This window comes from Typopeltis vanoorti, chromosome 20 (genome assembly GCF_054136105.1).
Source record: "Typopeltis vanoorti isolate ZY-2024b chromosome 20, IOZ_Tvanoo_1.0, whole genome shotgun sequence".
Taxonomy (NCBI): domain Eukaryota; kingdom Metazoa; phylum Arthropoda; class Arachnida; order Uropygi; family Thelyphonidae; genus Typopeltis; species Typopeltis vanoorti.
In genome coordinates this window covers 109,784,695-109,806,295 of record NC_143568.1, presented here as the reverse complement: position 1 = coordinate 109,806,295, position 21,601 = coordinate 109,784,695, and the positions used below count along the sequence as shown (strand labels likewise).

Sequence of the window (21,601 nt, the reverse complement as noted above, 5' to 3'; positions counted from 1 at the left end):
GGTTTTTCAAGAATGGTACAGTGCCGTGAATCTAGTATGTTGCAGACGTTTATGTGGAGAGGTAAAGAAGAGAAAGGAGCAAATATAGGCATGTAGGACGTTCAATATACTAATGGAATCAGAGTAGTGAACATGGCATCTTAACTGAAATGGTTGTTAAGGTAGATTGTGTAATGTGAAGAAAGTGGACAGCAAAGAAAAAGGTGCAACTGAACATGAGGAAATGTGTGAAAATGATGGTGAAAAACAGAATGCAAGTAATAGTAAGATGATAAGCAGGGATGATGGAATAAAAGCAGGTTGTTGAGTGGGTGCCCTCCCTTGATGAGTCTTTAAGACTCTTTGGAGGAAATGAGCAGTTCATAAAGATATTTCATCGTTGTGAATGTGACACCGTTTGAGAGCAATGGAAGTGCAGGAGAAGCGAAGGACTGTGAGTGAACAAGAAGTCTATGGTAAATTGAGCAAATGATGCTAATAAGGCCTAGATGTCACCATGTGTTTTACGAGAATGTTCAGAGAGTTGATATCTGCTTTGACATACTTGCTTAATACATGTCTTACACTGTGTTAAATTCCAAGGAGTGGAAGGAAGGCAATACTGTACGACTTCATAAGGGAGGTGACAGATCTCAAGTTTTAAATTATAGGCCAATATGTGTTCAGATTTGCTAAAGGAAGGTCATGTTTTAGTAATCTGCTTAACTTATTACAATAATATGGCAGATGCATTGGACAAGGAAGATAAACAGTAGTATACAGGTAACTCTCATATAATGCGGATGTTAGGTTCCATAGAAATGCCACGTTATATAAATCGCATTATGAGAGACTTAGATCACATAGAAAAAGTAGAGTTAGGTTCCGAAATCGTTTTTTTTTTTTTTTTAATTATATAAACAACAATGACATATCAACAAAAACAATACTGTATTTTTATTTAATTCAGGTAATTCATGGCAGTAATTCAGGTAGAAAACGAAGAAAATTTTCAACAATGAACACTTTATACAGTAAACCCTAGATGGCGAACATGTGGCACATCTGAGAATTTTGCTGGCACGTCAACGATTTACAGGTGATATCCTTTTATTTGTTTATAAATTATTCAACTTTTTTTTAATTATTACAATACGCACAAGTTGAATTTTGTTTTACACAAGAGAGCAGCTATAAAGATGTGCATATGATTGGTGCGGTATTAACAAAATATTGCGCGACCCAAAGACAAAGGCAACCGACAAGTATTGAGTTGAAATGCTAATTCTCTTCAATCGAATTCCATAACATCTGAAACTGTCATAACAACATTCACTATTAGTTTTAACACATTCATGACAGGGTGTCATTTATCGTTCCGATGGAACTTCTCATTACTGACTGGCTCAACTCGCACAAAAGTTTCAACCCTTGGTTGAATTTTACGGCTGCTTGTTTGCATTTGAGGTTGCAGGTGAACTCACAGACTCATTATATGGCATGTTTCAATTCTTGGTAGAATTTCATTTTAAGTTAGTCTTTGTGATCTGTCATAATGACCAAGAATTTCAAATGCAATAAAACAAACACTTATTTCATAATTGAAAAATTGGACAATAGTTTTAGTTAGATACTGTGTTTCAGTGCAACATATGGTTTTGCTTGAGTCAACAGCAAAATAATACGAAGATAATATTTGATTTTTAAGTCCCACAGTGAAAAAATATGAAAAAATAAAATAAAGGCTTACTAGAAATTGTAGACTGCGTTATATCGAAACTGCATTGAATAAGGGTTACTACAATTTGTAGACGTGTTATATCGAAACCGCATTTTATAAGTACCATTATACGAGGGTTACCTGTACTTAGATTTTACAAAGGCCTTTGATAAATTGCCACATTAGAAGCGATAGTTAAACTAGATCGGATAGGTTTGGATATTAGATTAATGCATTGGATTACAGATTGGCTCTATAATAGGTATTAGCAAGTTGTGTATGGGGAACAACATCCCAGAAGAGGAAAGTCACTAGTGGTGTGCTTCAGGGGTCTGTTTTAGGGCCATTGCTTTTTAAACTGTATGTTACTGATATTGGGGAAGATTTAAATGAGGAAAGAACTATGAGAAAAGAAGATGTGGCTTTACAAGAAGACTTGAATACACTAAGTAAATGGGGAAGAGAGGAGTGGGGTAAAGAGTCAAGTTAGTAGTGTATCCCCACCAAATTAGTACACTTGGTGGGAATATATTGGAGGAGGCAGAGGAAATAAGAGATTCAGGTCTGATGGTGTATATAGATCTAAAATTTAAAGGAAACATTTCTAAAATTGTGAAGATAAAACAACAAATTCTGGTAATGATGCAGAGGACACTGACTTGTAGAAGTAAGGAGATTCTGGTTCCATTGTATAAGAACTTGATTAGACTTGACTTCTTGCACATATTTAGTCACCTTGTTTTCAAAAGGATGAAGAGGTATTGGAAGGGTCCAGAGGTCATTAACTAAGGTGGTTTCTATTGTCTGAAATGTTGAGTATGAAGAAATGTTGAGGAAGTGACAGAAAATCAACAAATCTAACTTAGTGAGGGCCAAATACAATAGGTCTTGTGATGGGGCCAATAAGAAACTGGATATTTTCTTTCAAATCATTTTCTATCTCATTAACATCCAAACTAAATAGCAGTGGCCTAAATACAAAGTCTTGTGGCACACCATAATTCAATGCCTTCTACTCAGTTATACTCCTCTGTTATGTGATGTCTGTCATCAGTCACCTCTTATCCTTATTACCACCTTCATATTTATACATTCTCCAACTTATTAACTGAATGTCAAATGCCTTTGCAAAAACCAGATGTATCATTTTATGGCTATTTCTTTTTATTATTATTCATTATACTCCAGGGAGTACTCATGGAGGGAAAGGCAATTTCTATGTCACTCAATGTCTATATATCCATCATCTCACTTCCTGATCATATTTACTGAAGATGCATTCATAATACTGAATGGTAACCCATTCCCGACACACAATGATAATAATATGGACCTCATAATGCTTGCTTACCCCATTGTTATTCTGCTCCTAAGGATGAGTTTTACTTCCACCTAATGTTAAAGTGCAAAATCTTACCAACTTGTGCATCTTCATCGTATATCCTCTCATCTGTCTATTTCATAAAGATCATATTTCTTCACCCTCTTCTCATAAGCACAATTTCATAGTCTAGATATTTTCTTGGTTACTCTCCATCTCCTCAGAACTCAGGTGACTATATCTGAGCACAAATAGTCCAGATATGGATTAGGAGTTGTAAAAAATAATTTGGGAAATTGTCTGATGGAAGAAGCGGCACTGAAAAAAAAGATGGAAAGAGTATGTAGAGGATTTGTACCAGAAAGATAATAATATTGAAGGAGAATTTGTCGAGGAACCCATGATAATTTTTTTTTCAATATTATTATCTTTCTTTAACAGATTTGGAAGAAAATTTACTGGACTAGAGATTGGGAAACATTAGTATTCATCCCAATTTAAAAAAAAAAAAAAAGTCCTAGTAAGAATTATAGAACCATTGCTTTAATTTCACATGCAAGTAAAGTTATGCTGAAAGTGATCCAACAAAAGCTGGAACCATATGCAAATAGAGAAATGCCACAGGAACAGGCAGGCTTTAGGAGAGGTAGAGGAACTAAAGACCAGATTGCAAACATGAGATGGATCATGGAAAGAACAAGAGAATTTCATAAGGAGGTATTCATCTGTTTTATTGATTATAAGAAAGCTTGTGATTGCATGGATCATAACAGACTGTAGATTGTAATGACATCAATGGGAATACATGAGCATCTAATTCTCTTGATAGGAGAGCTGTATGACAACCAAGAAGCTTCGGTAAAAAGAGTCTTTGGAGAAACAGACAGTGTTTGAGTGGAAAAAAGGGGTGCAACAGGGCTGTATACTGTTGCTCTATCTTTTTAATATTTATAGTGAATATATTATGACAATGGCTAACTTAGACAAACACCCAACTAGAATTAAGATTGGTTAAGAGGGAAAGTAACAAAGCTGGGCTTAATTTAAACATCAGCAAAACAAAAGTGGTGGCTTCTGGCTTAAATGCATTTATAATAGAGGGAGATAAAATAGAAATCACTGGAAGTTATTTACTGGAGTCCAGAAGCAGATATGATGGTAAATTTGAATGAAATTAAAAGAAAGATAGTCATGCGGAAAAAAGCTATGTTAAACCTGACAAAAATTTGAAAGATAGAGGTGTGAGCAAGATTATGAAAGTTAGAATTGTCAAAACAATGGTATTTCCAGTAGTCATGTATGGATATGAAAGATGGATTATTAAGAAGAAAGACAGAAAGCAACTGATTCATTTGAATTATGAGTAGGAGACTAATAAGAATCCCATGGACTGCAAAAATTACCAATAAGAAGGTTGTAGAGAGTATAAAGACAGAATGCACTTTGGATATATTATGCAAGCTGATGAATCATTGGAAAAGACAACTATGTTGGGGAAGATTGAGGTAATGAGAAAAAAGAGGAAGACAGTAAGAGTTGGATGGACAATATAAAATAACTTACCAACTTGAACTTACAATTGTTGAAAGAAAGCACAAGAGCCAAGAGGAGTGGAGAGCCTTTGTTCACAAGATCACCAAGAATCTAACAGACTGGATGGCACATAACAACACATGGCATTATTCAAAGCTCCGAGTGAGAGAATAATCTCCCATTCTTGCAAGTCAGTGCTCTCTTCAACAACAAAGTTATCCAATGTTATGACAACCACTATAACAATGTGGCTCTTAAATGGCAATTATCTGTCCACCATTACGTCTAGATCTGTAGCTTCATTGTTTGTTGTAGTAGATTGCTTATAGCAACTTTCCTTCACTGTACCAATAGGAAGAGCAAGTGAATGTGTTATAATGGTGTTTACTATAGTTAGAAATGAATATAATAAGCTGCCTATAATGTTCTCAGTCCAAAATACATTACCTTCTACATGAAAACACTGAATTCACATACATTTGTCTATGTTAATAGACAAATGTTAATGTATATAGTACCAGATCAACATGCAGAGATTCTGTATCAGCTATGTTCTTTATCTTCTACAGTTCTCTGCATCATCAGCAAATATCTTGATATTACCCTCTAGATCAGCGATTTTCAACCAGTGTGCCGCAAGAGGTCTTCAGGTGTGCTGCAAGATTTGTGAAAACAAATTAACTGAAAGAAATAATGTCGTAATTTGCGCCTTTCTTTATTAGTGTCTGGTCCTCCATCTGCACCTGGAGGATAAGTAATTACTATTATCAATATCTTGTGTAAATAAAATTATGCCTATTTTTTGCCAGATCATCAAAAAAATTAAAATAATATATTTTTAGTGTGCCGCAGAATTTTAATAATTAGTCTAGTTGTGCCATATTATGAAAAAGGTTGAAAATCACTGCTCTAGATCATTCCCAATATCAAACTTTATTCAACTAAACCATTCACTTTATTGCACAAAGTGAGTAAATTACTAAGGTGAGCCTTTTACTTTTCATAAAGCCATACTTTATGAAGTTTTCATATTAACAGTTTCATATTCATATCCTCCTATTAGTGAATATTGCTTTTGACCAATTTCTACAATACCTTAACCAGTATTTCTGAGTCTTGGAGACTTATGAACCATTTTGTCATCTTTCCACTCCATTGGAAACTTACCAGAACTGAGACTTAAATCTTTCACTGTAATAACTCCACCTGGAAGATAACCTTGGAAAAGATCATTCAAAACTTCAACTATTTCTTCTACTTTCATTAAATTAATTTCAATAAATTCATTAAAGTTATCCTTCCAATGTCATTTATATCATCATTCTATCTTTTACCTGCATCATGCAGAAAGAGCTCTTTGGGATTTCATAATTTCTTCTCATAATTTGATTTTGTCTTCCTAACCATACTAGCCCCTTGCCCACAATTTTTTGACAAAAAAAAAATACTCTTCGCTCTTCTTTTCTCCAGCTTTCAATGACACTTTCATGTCCTGTCCTAATAAGAAATTTGTGACTTTTCAAAATCCCTGCTGAAATTATCCTCAAATTACCCTTGTATAGTTGCATAAGGGAAGTTGCAGATGAATTTAGTCATGTCCTAAATTTATGGTATAGTCTTTTTTTTTTTTTTTTTGCTATAATATACACTTAGACAAGTCAAAAAATTTCCAATATACTTGATTTTGCTTAAGCCTACATTCACTATGGTAAAATGCTGATTATTTGGGGCTAAATTATCCATGGTGTCAGAATAAATGTGAGCCTCTGTAGTACATACAAATTTCTGCAGCAAATAATATTGTCACCATACCTATGGACCAAGATGTGAATGAGACCATGTAATGATAGTATAGAAAAACTCTGATGTTGGACTTTACTATGGAAGAGAAAAACCCTCTATTATTTTGGAAGTCCCTAACAATTAAATATGCTATCTATAACGTTTTTACAGTCTGGACAGAAGTTAAAAGTGAAAGAATTGAAAAAGCAGTATTTTTTTGAAAAATTTATTTTTCAAAAAATACTGCCTGATAACTTTACAATTGCTGAAAATAATTTGGAAAAAGTGTAGAAATCATGCCTACAGAAGGATCGAGTGGTGTGTGTAGTTGTTCTAATATTAATCTTATGGTCTGCTGATTTAGCATATAGTTCATCCTCTGTATGGCTTAAAAAAAAAGAAATTAAAGAAAATGGAGTAGTATAATTTGAAAACTTAAATGAAATGTAATACCAATGCCTTAAAAGTTTCTTACCTCTTGGCTAGTATTTTCATAAACACAGTTGTACAGCCAGACTTCGCTATCACAAAGTTCACAATTCATATAGACTATACTCCAGGCAGCTCGAGGTCTAGAGTTTAAGAAAATTTTAGAATATTTGTGATGACAAAATATATGTTATTTCCAATTACATAATAAAATGTAGAAATATCACAAATTGAAAACTAGTTGAAAATTTCAGAATATAAATCAATTTAATACATTGGTCAGCTGCATGCCTAACTGTGTAATATATGCAGTCAGGGATGACAGTGTGCACATGCCTGCCTGGTTGAATGAATGAATGATTAGGGTACCAACTCTCCAATCAACAGGCTGGGTTTGAATCTTGGCCAGGATGTTTGTGATTGTCTTTGGATGGACATGATTGCTACTGCCTAGTGTAAGACCATGCCCCACTTACTGGTTTTATTTTTATTTTTCTAATTTCGCACTGAAAAGAGTGCTACATGCTAAGGTCTCACGTGTAGGACCAGAAGAGGCCTAAGCCCCAAACAACAACCTGACTATTTAACTCCAGACCTAGGGATTTAAGAAGTCATTCTCTGGTAAGTGATCTATGCTGCTGATGTGCTCTGCAAGGAATGCAAAGAGAGTATCTAAAAATCAGCCCGAGAGTGAGTTCAAAACTTATAAGTCCATATAACTCTGCTGATACCATACACCATTAAAGGACACAATTAATTGCAGAGATAAATTTTGGTACAATGTGGTGTTCTTCCTGAAGTAGCCATACCAAGTCTTGGCTTTCAGCATAGTAGGCAGCATTCTTATGATGGACGGTAGAGAGTGGTTGCCCAGCACTCACAACTTGTACATCAATCATGACTAACTCCTCTCCTCACTACTCAGGCTTCCTTAATCCAATGTTAGTCCTATAGTGAGATGCTACTACTATAATCCAACCTCTGTTCTTCAACCTATTCTCTATAACCTTCACTATTGTATTATGTCTTCTGAAGTGTATTTCATGTATGCAATAACAACAATGAGCAACATGGGTCAAGGTTTCTATAATCTGACAGCCTGTTCTGCAGTTCTTGTCGTCATTTCTTCTCTGAGTTGTATGAGCTCAAGTCAACAGAGCCTTGATTCTTGTCCTAATTAAATTTATATATTCAAAACCAGACAGGAAGTGAGTTCCATCCTTGATCCATTGATGCTGAGAGGGCATATCAACTGGATTGTGCAACATTGAAACCTATCTCTTTTAAAGGTTCAGCCGAGGCAGTTTTAATGGTGTCCTTCCATTAAACACTCATCCAGAGGTATGGCTTGAAAAATGTTCTCTGTTTGGCCTCTAGAGCAGAGTTTGAGATTATACAAAAAAATAAATAATAATACAAAAAAATATATATAGAATTAATAATAAAAATGGAAAAATTCTTTGCCCAACAGTATTGATGTATTACAGGTTTACAATGTTTTGTAGACAGGAGTCACATAAAAAAAAATAATAAATAGCATACACACACACACACACACACACACACATATATATATATTAGGATAACTAAGTAATTTTATAAGCTTGGTTATTTTTACTCTTAATCCCAAGTAAGCAAAAACAGTTAAGTTTGCGCCTGCAACGTAGTTCAAGTCTAAAGTAGTAATGTCCCACTCAAGGAAATCCTAGACCTCATCCAAGCCAAGTTTCCTCCCAATATCTCAGACCTATTTCAGTTCACAATGAAGTCAGGCTATTTCGTTTGGAAAGGAAAATTCTACAAACAGATAGAGGGGATAGCCATTTTCTCAAATACTATTACTAGACCAATGTTATTGTAATACAATAACATTGGATCTAGTAATCATCATGTGCTGCTTAAGGTGGTTATTCACCAGATTATCTATAAATGCTCTTTCTCTCATCTTGCAAGCTTGTTCTACCTTTCTTCCAGGCTACATTCCCATAGCTGAAATCACCCATAAAGATACCTTTCTATTCATAAAATTTGTTTTACAGTTCACAGAAACCAAACCTTGGAGATTCAGTGGCAAGCCTTGAACAAAACCTTGATTGATTCAGCCAAAGAGGCATGTGGTGAGGTTGTCTGCAAGGATAGAAAAATCAGGACTCTATGGTGGACACAGGAAGTTAAAGAGACAGTGAAGGAAAAGAAGAAAGCACATAAAAAGTTCCTGGCAAATAAGTCAGCTTCTGCTCTTAGAGAATACAGAGACAAATGTAAGAAAGCTAAACACTGTGTGAAATTAGCTAAACAAAAGTCATGGGAAGACTGGAAAGAACATAGAAAATAAATATCAAGAAGGTGGCAAGATATTCTGGAGGTTGTTGAAGAAGCTCAGAAATAGAGGAAAGAGTGTTGTAAAAGGAATTAGAGATGATAAAGGTGACATGAAAATTGTAGAAAAAAGATATCCTTGAAGTATAGAGTAATTACTTCGAAAAATTGCTAAATGAAACAAGCAGTGACAGCACAGTGGTAAAAAACACTCAACAGGCATACAGTCAGGAATACATATCCATACTTTTTCTACTTCAACTATGGCAGCAGGAGGATGATATTTGACCAGAAATGATCAAGTATGGAGGTATAAAAATCTTCCAGTGGCTGCACTGCATAGTTCAAAAGGGCTGAACAGAGGGACAAATTCCAGATAATTGGAGCAGAGTTCTCATAGTACCTATATATAAAAAGGAAATAAAACTGAGTATGAGAATTACAGAGGTATTTCCCTACTGACTGTTACTGGTGAGATTTAAGCAAGTATACTTGAGAAACGGTTGAGAAGAATTGGTGAAGGACAAGCTAGATTCAGGCCAAATAGAGGTTGTCAGGATCAGATCTTCACTTTACGACAAATAGTAGAGAAATCAGTTTGAGCGCGGTTAGTAGTTGGAAGGGGGCCAATCGATCGATGCTGTTGGCACACTCTCCCTCGATGAGTCTTTGGACTCCCTGGAGGTGTCAAATAATAATAATAATCATGGGAATATAACATTTAATACAAATATACAAAATAAAAAATATACAAATACAAAAATGCATATGACAAGGTGCCAAGAGAGAAGCTATTCAATACTCTACAGTTGTATGGTGTCAATGGGGCATTATATCAAGCAATACTTAGTCTTTATTTGAATTGTAAGTCAGTAGTTAGAATTGAAGGAAGTATAGGAAGATGGTTTAATGTTAAATCTGGTGTCAGACAAAGATGCACTTTATCCCCTCTGTTATGCATTATCTATATGGATCACATTATGAAGGAAAGTGGCATTAAACTTGATATCAAAATTGGAGATGTTAATGTTAGCTCTTTGCTTTATGCAGATGATGTTATACTTCTATGTAAATCTGCTACAAGTCTGCTAGATTCCCTGACTAAATTGAATAACTGTTGTAATAGATATCTCATGTAGGTCAGTAATAACTAGACAAAGACAATGAAACTGTCAACTGCATTGTGAATGGAGAACCTGTGGAACAAGCAAAACATTTCGGCTACTTAGGCAAGATTTTTAGTGAAGTTTGATAAATTAAATATGGAAATAGACAACAGAATCGACAAAGCTGGTATGGTAAGAAGTCAACTGAATAAATTCATATGGAACAAGAGAGAAATTAGTCAGAACACTAAATTAGCTATATACAAGACAGTGTTCAAACCAGTTTTAACTATGGATCTGAGAGCTGGGTCAGAAGTAAAACACTTGACCAAAGACTAGAGACTGCAGATATGAGAGTCCTGAGAAAGATTAGGGGCACCAACAGATGGCATCAATGGCAATATCATATTAAAAACGAGGATATTAGAAAAGAACTTGATGTTGTCAGCATCCAGGAATGCGTTAGCAGAGCTAATCTCAGGTGGTATGGTCACTTAACAGAATGGGAGAGGAAAGATTAGCAAAACAAGTGTTCTCTGCCAAGTTGGCAGGAAAATGACACAGAGGAAGACCAAGATATAGGTGGATTGATACAGATACAAAGTGCCTTAGACGATAGAAATATAAGATCTGTTAATATTAGAGTATTGACAAGTAACAGACTGATTTGGAGAAAAATTTTAGAAAAGAAGTTATTAATGATGTCAATTTTTCGTGTATTACTATCATATCCTGTACACCCCTTGAGGGTACATGGTAGGAAGTTGATCATGATGATGACGTTGGAAGTTTTTTCATTTGGTTGTACTATAAATTAAAGATACCAAGAAATTATATATTTAGTTTAATGTTTTATCCAAGTATAAGCAAACAAAGTTTGCACCTGAATTAAAGAATTAAACGAAGTATATAATTTATTGGTATCTTTAATTTATAGTATAACCAAGTGAAAAAACTTCCAACAACTATCCCAAATCCAGAGTATTTTATTAATATTAATAATTTATATATTTAATAATTAATAGTAACCTTTTGGCTACTCATATATGAAAATATGACTTCTGCATTACTTCAACCTTAGTATCCTGTCTGGGTCTGGCTCCCACTGACAAGACCTCAATAAAGGTTGAAATCGATCTGGGTAGTAAACCTTCCCATAATGTATAGCATTATACATACCCGTAAGGATATGTGCTTTGCATTATGAGATGTTGGAAATTTATTTTTCACTTGGTTAGAATATAATAAATTTTGGTTTAATCCTTTATCTAAGTGTAAGCAAACAAAGTTTACGCCTGAAAATATCTTTAGGACTGAGGTAAGGTAGTGCAAAACCAGGCAACTCTGAGCACAGGTGGACCAAGCTTGACCTCTCCTTGTACTTCTGCCTTAGTATCTCCACGTTTGGGTCTGCTTTCCACTGACGAGACCTCAATAAAGGTTGAAACCGGTCTGGGTAGTAGTCCTTCTCTTAATGCATAATAATGTCTGCAAGGAGATTTGCTTTGCATTATGGGAGATATTGAGACAAGGAGTGATGAGAGCTTAGTCCACCTTTGCTCGGAGTTGCCTGGTGTTGCAGTACCTTACCTCAGTCCTGAAGATATTTTCAGGCGCAAACTTTGTTTGCTTACACTTGGATAAAGGATTAAACCAAAATTTATTATAGTCTGACCAAGTGAAAAATAAACTTCCAACACCTTTCTCTAAATCCAGAGTAATTCAATAATAAGGTGGAACACCTATTGGCAACTCCTATAGTAAATATGACCTCTCCTATTGCTTCTGCCTTAGTATCTCCACGTTTGGGTCTGTCTCCCACTGACGAGACCTCAATAAATGTTGAAACCGGCCTGGGTAGTGGCCCTTCCCTTAATGCACAGCAGTATACATGTCTGCAAGGAGATGTGCTTTGCATTATGGGAGATACTCAGACAAGGAGTGATGAGAGCTTGGTCCACCTTTGCTCGAAGTTGCCTGCTACCTTACCTCAGTCCTGAAGATATGTTCAGGCGCAAACTTTGTTTGCTTACACTTGGATAAAGGATTAAACCAAAATTTAATATTAGCATTATGAGATGGGCTGGATATACTGCTTGAATGACAAGTTGTCCCAGTCCTGAAAATGGTTCAGGTGCAAACTTTGTTTGCTTACATTTGGATAAAGGATTAAACAAAGTATATAATTACTTGGTATCGTTACTTTATAGTATATTAATAGTAACTTATTCTATAACCAAGTGAAAAAACTTCTAATAATCATCACATTTCTTCCTGATGCTTCTGGCATTAATGTAAATGCATGACAGCTGACCATGAGGCAAGAAAGAAAGAAACCAAAGTCAATTTCTCAACCAGATCTCCTACCATATTTCCAGAATTTTCAGTTATCATTCTCAAAAAAACTAGTTCTGTCATTTCTGGATGCACCTTAAACATACTGTCATTTGATTTTTTCTCTCATGCTATCTATGTCATCATACTCACAATTCAGATTTCTTAAACATTTTCATGCGACAACCACATCTCTAATTTTCATGCTTAATTCACATTCATTTGTTTATGTGAAAAAGGCCAAAAATTGACAAATATCAAAGTAATCCAGATAACAGAAGAACAAATAACAATAGACAATAACAAAATAGAACAAGTACAAGAATGTGTATACCTTGGTAGAACCTTTACCTTAGGAAAAAGAAACATTTATGAAGAAATAAAAAGGAGAATTCAGCTAGGCTACAGAGCTTTTTGGCAAAACTAAAAAAAAAATTCTGGTGCAGTAAAATAAAATCAGAAAATAGAGCTGAACTTTTTACCAGTGCCCATCATCCCAATCATGACATATGATCAGAGACATGGGTAATAACCAAACAAATACTAAACAAAATGAGGAAAACTGAGTGCAGAATGGAAAAAGCAATGCTAAACATCAAACATAAAATAAGGAATGAACATATAAGAAAAGAAACAAAAATTGTTGGATGTGGAGGAAGATTTTTTAAAATTAAAATGGAGATGGGCTGGATATATTGCTTGAATGAACAGAGATAGATGGACAAAGACAATCACCCAGTGGCATCCATATGAAGAAAAATGAATGCTTGGACAACTGGAGAGAAGGATGACCTACTGGAGATGGCTAGAGAATGTTAGCATCAGGAAGCATTCAACACAGAAAGTTGGAGGCAAATGGGGGAAGGCCTATAACCATAAAATGGGTATAAAAAGAGCTAGAAGGAGAAGAATTCACATTCATGTTTTCACTGAAAACAATTCTCCAAGTACCTCACACGTGACCCATTCAAGTGTAATCCATCCTGCAAGTATAAATTCTTTTAACCATCAAGATCATTCTCACTCCTGAAATACTGTGACAACAGATTGACTTGACAGCCTTGACTCTCTTATTGTTCTTTTTTGCCTCACTCAAAAACCCTCATAACATTCTTATCTCCTTTAACAGAGTGGTGTCACACTTATACCACCTTTATATCCAATATTTTAACCACCACTTCTGAGATATTAATTGGTCTATAATTTGCTATTTCTGTCTTGGAGCCACCTTTTCTGTAATGGAATTATTATTATTATTATACGGGCACCTCCATGGAGTCCAAAGACTCATCGCTGGAGACCCAATCTATCCACATACTCTATCATATCTCTCCTTCAACCCATTAACAGGCAAAATACTCACAACTGACTCTGGCAAATCATTCAACTCATTCACCACTCTCCAAACAAAAAATCTAGTCCTCACACCCCTGCTAACCACATCTTTAATCAACTTCTAAGGATGACCTGTTGTTCTGGTCTCTCTTTTTCTACTATCGACAAACTTCTGCAATTCACACACCTTCAAACTATCCTCATTCCATAGGCACTTGCCATCTTGGTCATTCGCCTCTGAATCCTCATCCCAAAGAAACCCAGGGGACCAGAGTTCAGCACAGTAATCCAGATGTGGGTGTATCAAGGCCTTATAAAGAGGAATGATAACTTCCTTATATCTACTTGTTAATGTGTTCTTCAATAGCCAAGAAATCTTATGGGCTATCTTAGCAACATCTACCACCACTCTTAAATCTCTAGCTTCATCTATTTCCTGGAGTACAATGCCATCAATGCGATACGCAGCTTGTAATCTATTTATCCCAAAGTGCATAACTTTACATTTCTCAATATTAAACTGATACCCATTAACTTTTGCCAATACTGACAACATATTTGAATCGTCCTGCAAGCTCTCTACATCACCTTGATTATCTATTACTCTGCCTAATTTTGCATCACAGCAAACAACTGAATATTTCCTATATCATTTATGTACAAATTAAGCAATGGTCCCAGCACTGAACTTTGAGACACACCACTAGTCATCTGTTTTCACCTCGATTCTGCCCTTTCATATACCACTTTTTGATATCTCTCCAGCAGCCACCTTCTTATCCACTTAACCAGTCATATCGATCCCCATTTGTTCTAATTTGCATAACAGATTCCATGTGGTATTTTATCAAATGCCTTTGCAAAATCACCAAGCTGGCCTGGTTGGCCAAGTGGTTAGCATATCCACTCTCCAGCCAAAAGGCTGTGGGTTTGATTCCCGCCTTGGGCGTGGATGTTTGTGATTGTCTGTGAAATTACTAGTGGTGGTGGTCGGCGGTAGACGGTGTAAATGATGAAGGTAATTGTGGTTGGTGGAGACTGAAAGTTGTAGAGTAGGTGCCCTCCCTCGATGAATTTTTGGATTCCCTGGAGGTGTTACATAATAATAATAATAACAACAACAACTGAGCTGTTACTCTATTATAAAAAGTTAGCAAATTATTTAAGTATGCCCAACCCTTCACAAAGCCATGTTGATCCTCATATAGTATCATATTTTTATTTATCCATTCTTGAATTCTCTTTTTTTTACCAATTTTTATAGCACTTTTACCACCATGCCTGAGATACTGATTGGTCTATAATTTGATACTGTAGTCTTAGAACCTTCCTTATGCAAAGGAATTATTTTGCCCTCTTTCCATTCAATTGGAATCTTACAGAGCTGAGACTTAAATTAAACAGCCTAGTCAAAACCATTGCCAGTTCCCTTGCAAATTCTCACAAAAAACATTGAGATACTGCAATATCCTAAGAACCTATAATTCATCCACCTCTGTGTCCCACATTAGTGTCACTCACATAGGTTAAAACAGTAACCTCACTAGGATGATATATTCTTGCAAAGTCATTCAGTAACACAACTATTTTATTCTCTTCTGTCTCCTCGTGACTATCATCACTCATTAATGTTAATCTTCCATAGTAATTCATCCTCTTACTTGCCACATAAACAAAAAACTCATTGGGATTTCCTTTGGCCTGCTTGGCTAAATTCTTCTCATGATCTGACTTTGTCTTCCTTGCCATGCTGGTCACCTTTCTTGCCTGAGCGTACTGTTAATTTGCTGGTCACCTTTTGCATTATATACCCACCACAGCATTTTTCTTCTTCTGCAGCTCGTGCTTAATGACATTACTCATCAACCAATGCCTACCCGATTAACCCTCCTTATCCTAGGTATACAATTCAATACTGCTTCCTCTAGACGATGCTTAACTATATCCCATGTACTACCAGCATCCTTACCCTGCAGTGTTTTATGCCATGGTAGGGATTTAAGCCTCTTCCTGAGCATGTCATAATCACCTAACTTGTAGTCCCACAAATACCCCTTCTTGACAGAATATTCCTCATATTTTACAATCTTCCAAGACAAGACCTCATGGTCACTTTCACCAATTGGAGGCAAAGTTGTCATCTTGGTTATGGATAGCTCTTCTGATCCTATGATTAGGTCTAGCACTCTCCCACTTCTAGTTCCTCCATCACATGCTGCCTTAAGTAATTATCTCTCAGCAGGTTTATAAATTCTATTTCCTTCCTGCCATTTGTGATCTTTCTTCCTTTCAGTCTATATCTCCATAGATGAAGTCCCCCATAATAATCAATCGACCTGTACTTGTACTAATTTGGTGATGCATGTCTTCCAGATCATCTATGGAACTCCCTAGCCTAAAAGCACAACTGACTGTATATTCTGTCTTAACTAGCCTTAATCTCACACCAGACTACTTCAAATGAAAAGCCACCCTCTGCCTGTCTCCTATTCTTTTTGGCTGCAATTCATCTGTTTTCATCCCTCCCCCTTCTATCTTCTCTATCTTCCCTGAAAATACCAACCCCTTCACATTCAATCCCTGTAACTACATCATCTGCTGTTAGCTTAGTCTCACTAATGCTTGTAAGTTTTGGCGAGGTTGCACTAACCAATGCCAAAAACTCCTCCCTCTTGTTCCTGATACTTCTGGCATTAGTATATAGAGACTGAATTCCTCACTTGGTCATTCTCACACTCACTCACTTCATGGGTGCCTTCACACAAATTCACCTGCTTCCACCCTAATTGCCTAAGTTTACCTGAATTTTCACTTCAGCATGCTCGATGAATAAAGCTCTCTCCAGAAACATAACACCAAAACCATTTAGATACGGTCCATCAGCATTGTATAAATCCTTCTTTCTATCAAACAGAGACCAATAAAGGGAGATATTTATTTAACCATGCTAAAGTGAAAATGTTAGAGAATTAATTGTTTAGAGTTTCTTAAAATAAAAATTATATCTTACTTCTGAACTAAGGAGTCTTTTTTTCTCTACCTCTCAATAAATTTCACTGTAGCATTAAAGACAATCCTGACTTGAGTTTATAAGGCCTTCAAGCACTGTTTTATTCAAAACTGGATCATCAGTTTTCAATGCTTTATCCTAATCTAAAGACTAAATACTTGTCATTTCAGGGTTCAAATAAGTAGGGAAGTGGTTTCAATGACAATAATCACCTAACCAGAAGAATCTCTTATTGCTTGAACTTCATATTGCTCATGAGCATAGCATATCCACACAATTCTTTGTGGACAATTCATGTAGGAAAATTCTTCATAAGAAAATTGAAATAACATTGTCATAATTGATGTATATGAAATGAAAACAAATGCTAAACAAGAAACATTTTTAGAAAATATACTTTCTTTCTGTATTAATTATTTAAGCTTTTCTATAATATTTTTATTTCTGTATAAAGTGAAATTAATATTTTGTATTTTACTGATCAGCGAGCTTCCAAATTTCTATTTATTTCTTAAAATGGTAACCTTTTTTTCTTTATGTAAACCTTACTTAAATACTACAGGATTTGTAGATGGAATATGAAATTTTTTTTTTTATATAACTGAGATAGAGTGGTTGAAGAGTAAGGGCACCAAATTTAATTATGTTTGTTTATTTTTCTAGCCTTGCAATGTTTTTCTGTGCACTTAAACCACTCATCCAGGTGGGATATTATTACAACAATTTATTTTTTACTAAACTAATTCAGAAGATGAAGAATGTTCTTGTGTTTACAGAAATTTTTTCCATAGTTCTATACAATATATACATGAAAACAGAAGGCAAAAGTATTATTTATAAAATATACTGCCATATAATTCAGTCAATTAACAAACCTTGTAACAACTTAACTGTTACATCATCATCATCAAATTCCTCCCATGTACCATCAAGGGGTGTACAGGATATGACACTACGACATGAAAAATTTACATCATTACTAACTTCCTATCTAAAATTTTCCTCCAGATCAGTCTGTTACTTGTCAAGACTCCAATATTATCAGATCTTATATTTCTGTCATCTAAGGCACATTGTACCCTATCAAACCACCTATATCTTGGTCTTCCTCTGGGTCGTTTTCCTGCCAACCTGGCAGAGAACACTTGTTTTGACAATCTTTCCTCGCCCATTCTGATTAAATGACCATACCACCTGAGATTAGCTCTGCTAACGCATTCCTGGATGCTGACAATGTCAAGTTCTTTCCTAATATCCTCATTTTCAATATGATATTGCCATTGATGCCATCTGTTCATACCTCTAATCTTTCTCAGGATCTCTTATATCTGCGGTCTCTAGTCTTTGGTCAAGTGTTTTACTTCTGACCCAGCTCTCAGATCCACAAGTTAAAACTGGTTTGAACACCATCTTGTATACAGCTAATTTAGTGTTCTAACTAATTTCTCTCTCATTCCATATGAATTTATTCAATTGACTTCCTACTATGCCAGCTTTATTGATTCTATTGTCTATTTCCATATTTAATTTACCATCTTCACTAAAAATCATGCCTAAGTAGATAAAATGTTTTACTTGTTCCACAGGTTCTCCGTTCACAATGCAGTTGATATTTCAACGATTCTGTCTATTTTCATTGTCTTTGTCATTGCTGACCTTCATACCATATCTATTAAAACAGTTATTCAATTTAGTCAAGAAATCTTGCAGACTTGTAGTGGATTTATTTAAAAGTATAACATCATCTGCATAAAGCAAAGAGCTGACATTAACATCTCCAATTTTGATATCATGTTTAATACCACTTTCCTTCATAATGTGATCATATAGATAATGTACATCCTCGTCTCACACCAGATTTAACATTAAACCATCTTCCTGTACTTCCTTCAATTCTAACTGCTGACTTACAACTCAAATAAAGACTAAGTATTGCTTAATATAATGCTCCACTGACACCATATAACTGTAGCATATTGAACAGCTTCTCTCTTGGCATCTTATCATATGCCTTTTCCAGATCTACAAAACTCAAATAGAAATCTTTGTTATATTCCCATGATTTCTCCACTATTTACTGTAAAGTGAAGATCTGATTCGGACAGCCTCTATCTGGCTGGAATCCAGCTTGTTCTTCACCAAGCTTTTCTTCTCAACCGTTTCTCAAGTATACTTGAATATATCTTACCAAGAACACTCAGTAGGGAAATACCTCTGTAATTCTCACATTCAGTTTTATTTCCCTTTTTATATATGGGTACTATGAGAGCTCTATGCCAATCATCGGGAATTTGTCCCTCTGTCCAGGCCTTCTGAGCTATGCAGTGCAGTCACTTTAAGACTTTTATACCACCATACTTCAGCATTTCTGGTCGAATATCATCTACTCTGCTGCCTTTCCACATTTTAAGCCTTTGATGGCTTTTTCTACTTCAAGTATGGATATGTTTTCCTGACTGTATGCCTGTTGAGTGTTTTTTACCACTGTGCTATCACTGCTTGTTTCATTTAGCAATTTCTCGAAGTAATAACTCCATACTTAAAGTATATCTTTTTCTCCCGTTTTCATGACACCTCTATCATCTCTAACTCATTTAAATAATACACCTCCATTTCTAAGCTTCTTCAATAACCTCCCAAATATTTTGCACCTTCTTGATATTTATTTTCTATGTTCTTGCCAAAGTCCTCCCATGACTTTTGTTTTGCTAAACAGTGTTTAGCTTTCTTACATTTGTCTCTGTATTCTCTAAGAACACAAGCTGACTTATTTGCCAGGAACTTTTGATATGCTTTCTTCTTTTCCTTCACTGCCTCTTTAACTTCTTGTGTCTGCCATGGAGTTCTGATTTTTCTATTCTTGCAAACAACCTCACCAAATGCCTCTCTGGCTAAATCAATCAAGGTTTTCTTCAAGGCTTGCCACTGAATCTCTAAAGTTTGGTTCCTGTTCTCAAACTTTTTCATTTTTTCTTCAATAATTTTTGTGTATTTTAGTCTACAGTTCATATATGAGAGATGCTCAACTTTTATTCGCTTTAAAACTTTCTTACATGTTATTCTTTTCAATATGAAATTCAATTTTATCCTGCTCAAGACTAAATAGTGATCACCTCCAATTTCAAATCCTCTGTACACTGGTGTCCAGCGCAAGGGAGAAAACATCACTATCAGCAATAACATAGTCAATGAGACTTTTTTATTTCTTGCCTCTTCTCTCCATGTGAATTTGTGCACATTTTTATGTTGGAACATGGTGTTAGTAATAATCAGTCCGTGTCCTAAGCAGAAATCCAACAAATATTTGCCATTATTATTAGTTTTGCTCTTTTCTCCAAATTTTCTCAATATATTTTTGTGTGTCTGACAATCATTTCCTATTCTGCTATTTAGATCCCCAACAAGGACCAACTTTTCCTTTTTCAATGTGTCAGATGCTTTCTCTAAAGCATTAAAAAATTCCTCCACTTCTACTTTAGTAGAACCTTATGTGGGACCATAGGCACAAATAAGTCTCATTGTCCAGTTCCTCATTCTGATATTAGCCCACATCACTCTACTTGAGACTGCCATTCAAGATTAGCCTCGTATTTTGTGTTGAATACTATTGCTACTCCTCCTTTTTCTTGATTGTCATTTCCTGAATATAACATTTTGTATTTATTGCTCAGAAAGATCTCACCAGTTTTTGAATGTTTTGTTTCAGTCACCCCTATTAGGTCGATCTGGTACTTATCTAATTCCTCAGCTAGCTCCATTTCTTTGTCATTCAGGCTTCTTATGTTGATAGTACCGATCTTTAACTCTGGTGATATTGAGTTAGGGTGTTTTTTCAGATTTGTTCTGAAAAAACACCCCAAGTTTTTTTTCAGAACAAATTTTGTTCCAGTAGCTGACTTTTCGCTGATCACCCTGGTTCCCTGGTGAAAACAACGAGGGTCTTGTTTAACCAGGCGATGCCCCAGCGGGCATGAAATTTTGTCATGTTGTACCATCATTTAATAATTTGGTTTAAGCCAATAAGAATTACAATTTGGTTGGCTAAATCCCAAATTGCCAGCCCATCCTCGTTCGTTCAGTATCCAGGTAGATACCCAACAGGGTGCACCACGAGATGGTGAGGATTGGACATTAAGTCAGAAGTCCTGGTGGGTTCTCCGTATTCCTTTAAAGGTGATGTGGGGGTCTCCTCTCAGTTATACAGCTTTGATCCTTAAGCACCACTTAATTGTTACAAGGTTTGTTAATTGACTGAAATAATGCATTATGCATAGCATTATACATATCTGCAAAGATATGTGCTTTGCATTATGGGATACCTTAGTATAGCAAGTGTTGTGAAGTCATTAGCTTCTATGTACGAGTTGCCCTAGTCCTGAACATACTTCACCCCTTACACCCTATTGTGGAGAGTATAAACAGTCATCATCATCATGTGTATCAAGGATTTAGTCCTAGCATAGCCTGTTCTGGCCTTAGAAGTCATCGTTGAATCGTTTAAGAGTTTTCTTTTTCCTAATGGTTTGTGCTTTAAGGCTTGTTTTAGTAATCTTTCTGTTTTCATTCTTTGAACGTGTGCCATCCATTTATGTTTATATTTTTTAATTTTTTCTATTACTGGTTCTTGGTTTAATTCTTTCATAATATCTTTGTTTCTTTTGTGATCAAATAGGGTATACTTTGCAGTTTTTCTCATAAACTTCATTTCTGCTATTGTTAATCTTTGTTTGACT

At 35.4% G+C, this 21,601-nt stretch overlaps 1 protein-coding gene across 1 annotated transcript in view; it reads right to left on the bottom strand.

Annotated features, from left to right (window-relative positions):
- Window positions 1-21,601, bottom strand: part of hob (bridge-like lipid transfer protein family member hobbit) — an 844,941-nt gene that overhangs the window by 240,439 nt on the left and 582,901 nt on the right. Inside the window, exon 34 of the mRNA XM_090409957.1 lies at window positions 6,811-6,907. Within this exon, the coding sequence (XP_090266083.1) occupies window positions 6,811-6,907 (97 nt within the window). The remainder of the gene's footprint in view (window positions 1-6,810; window positions 6,908-21,601) is intronic.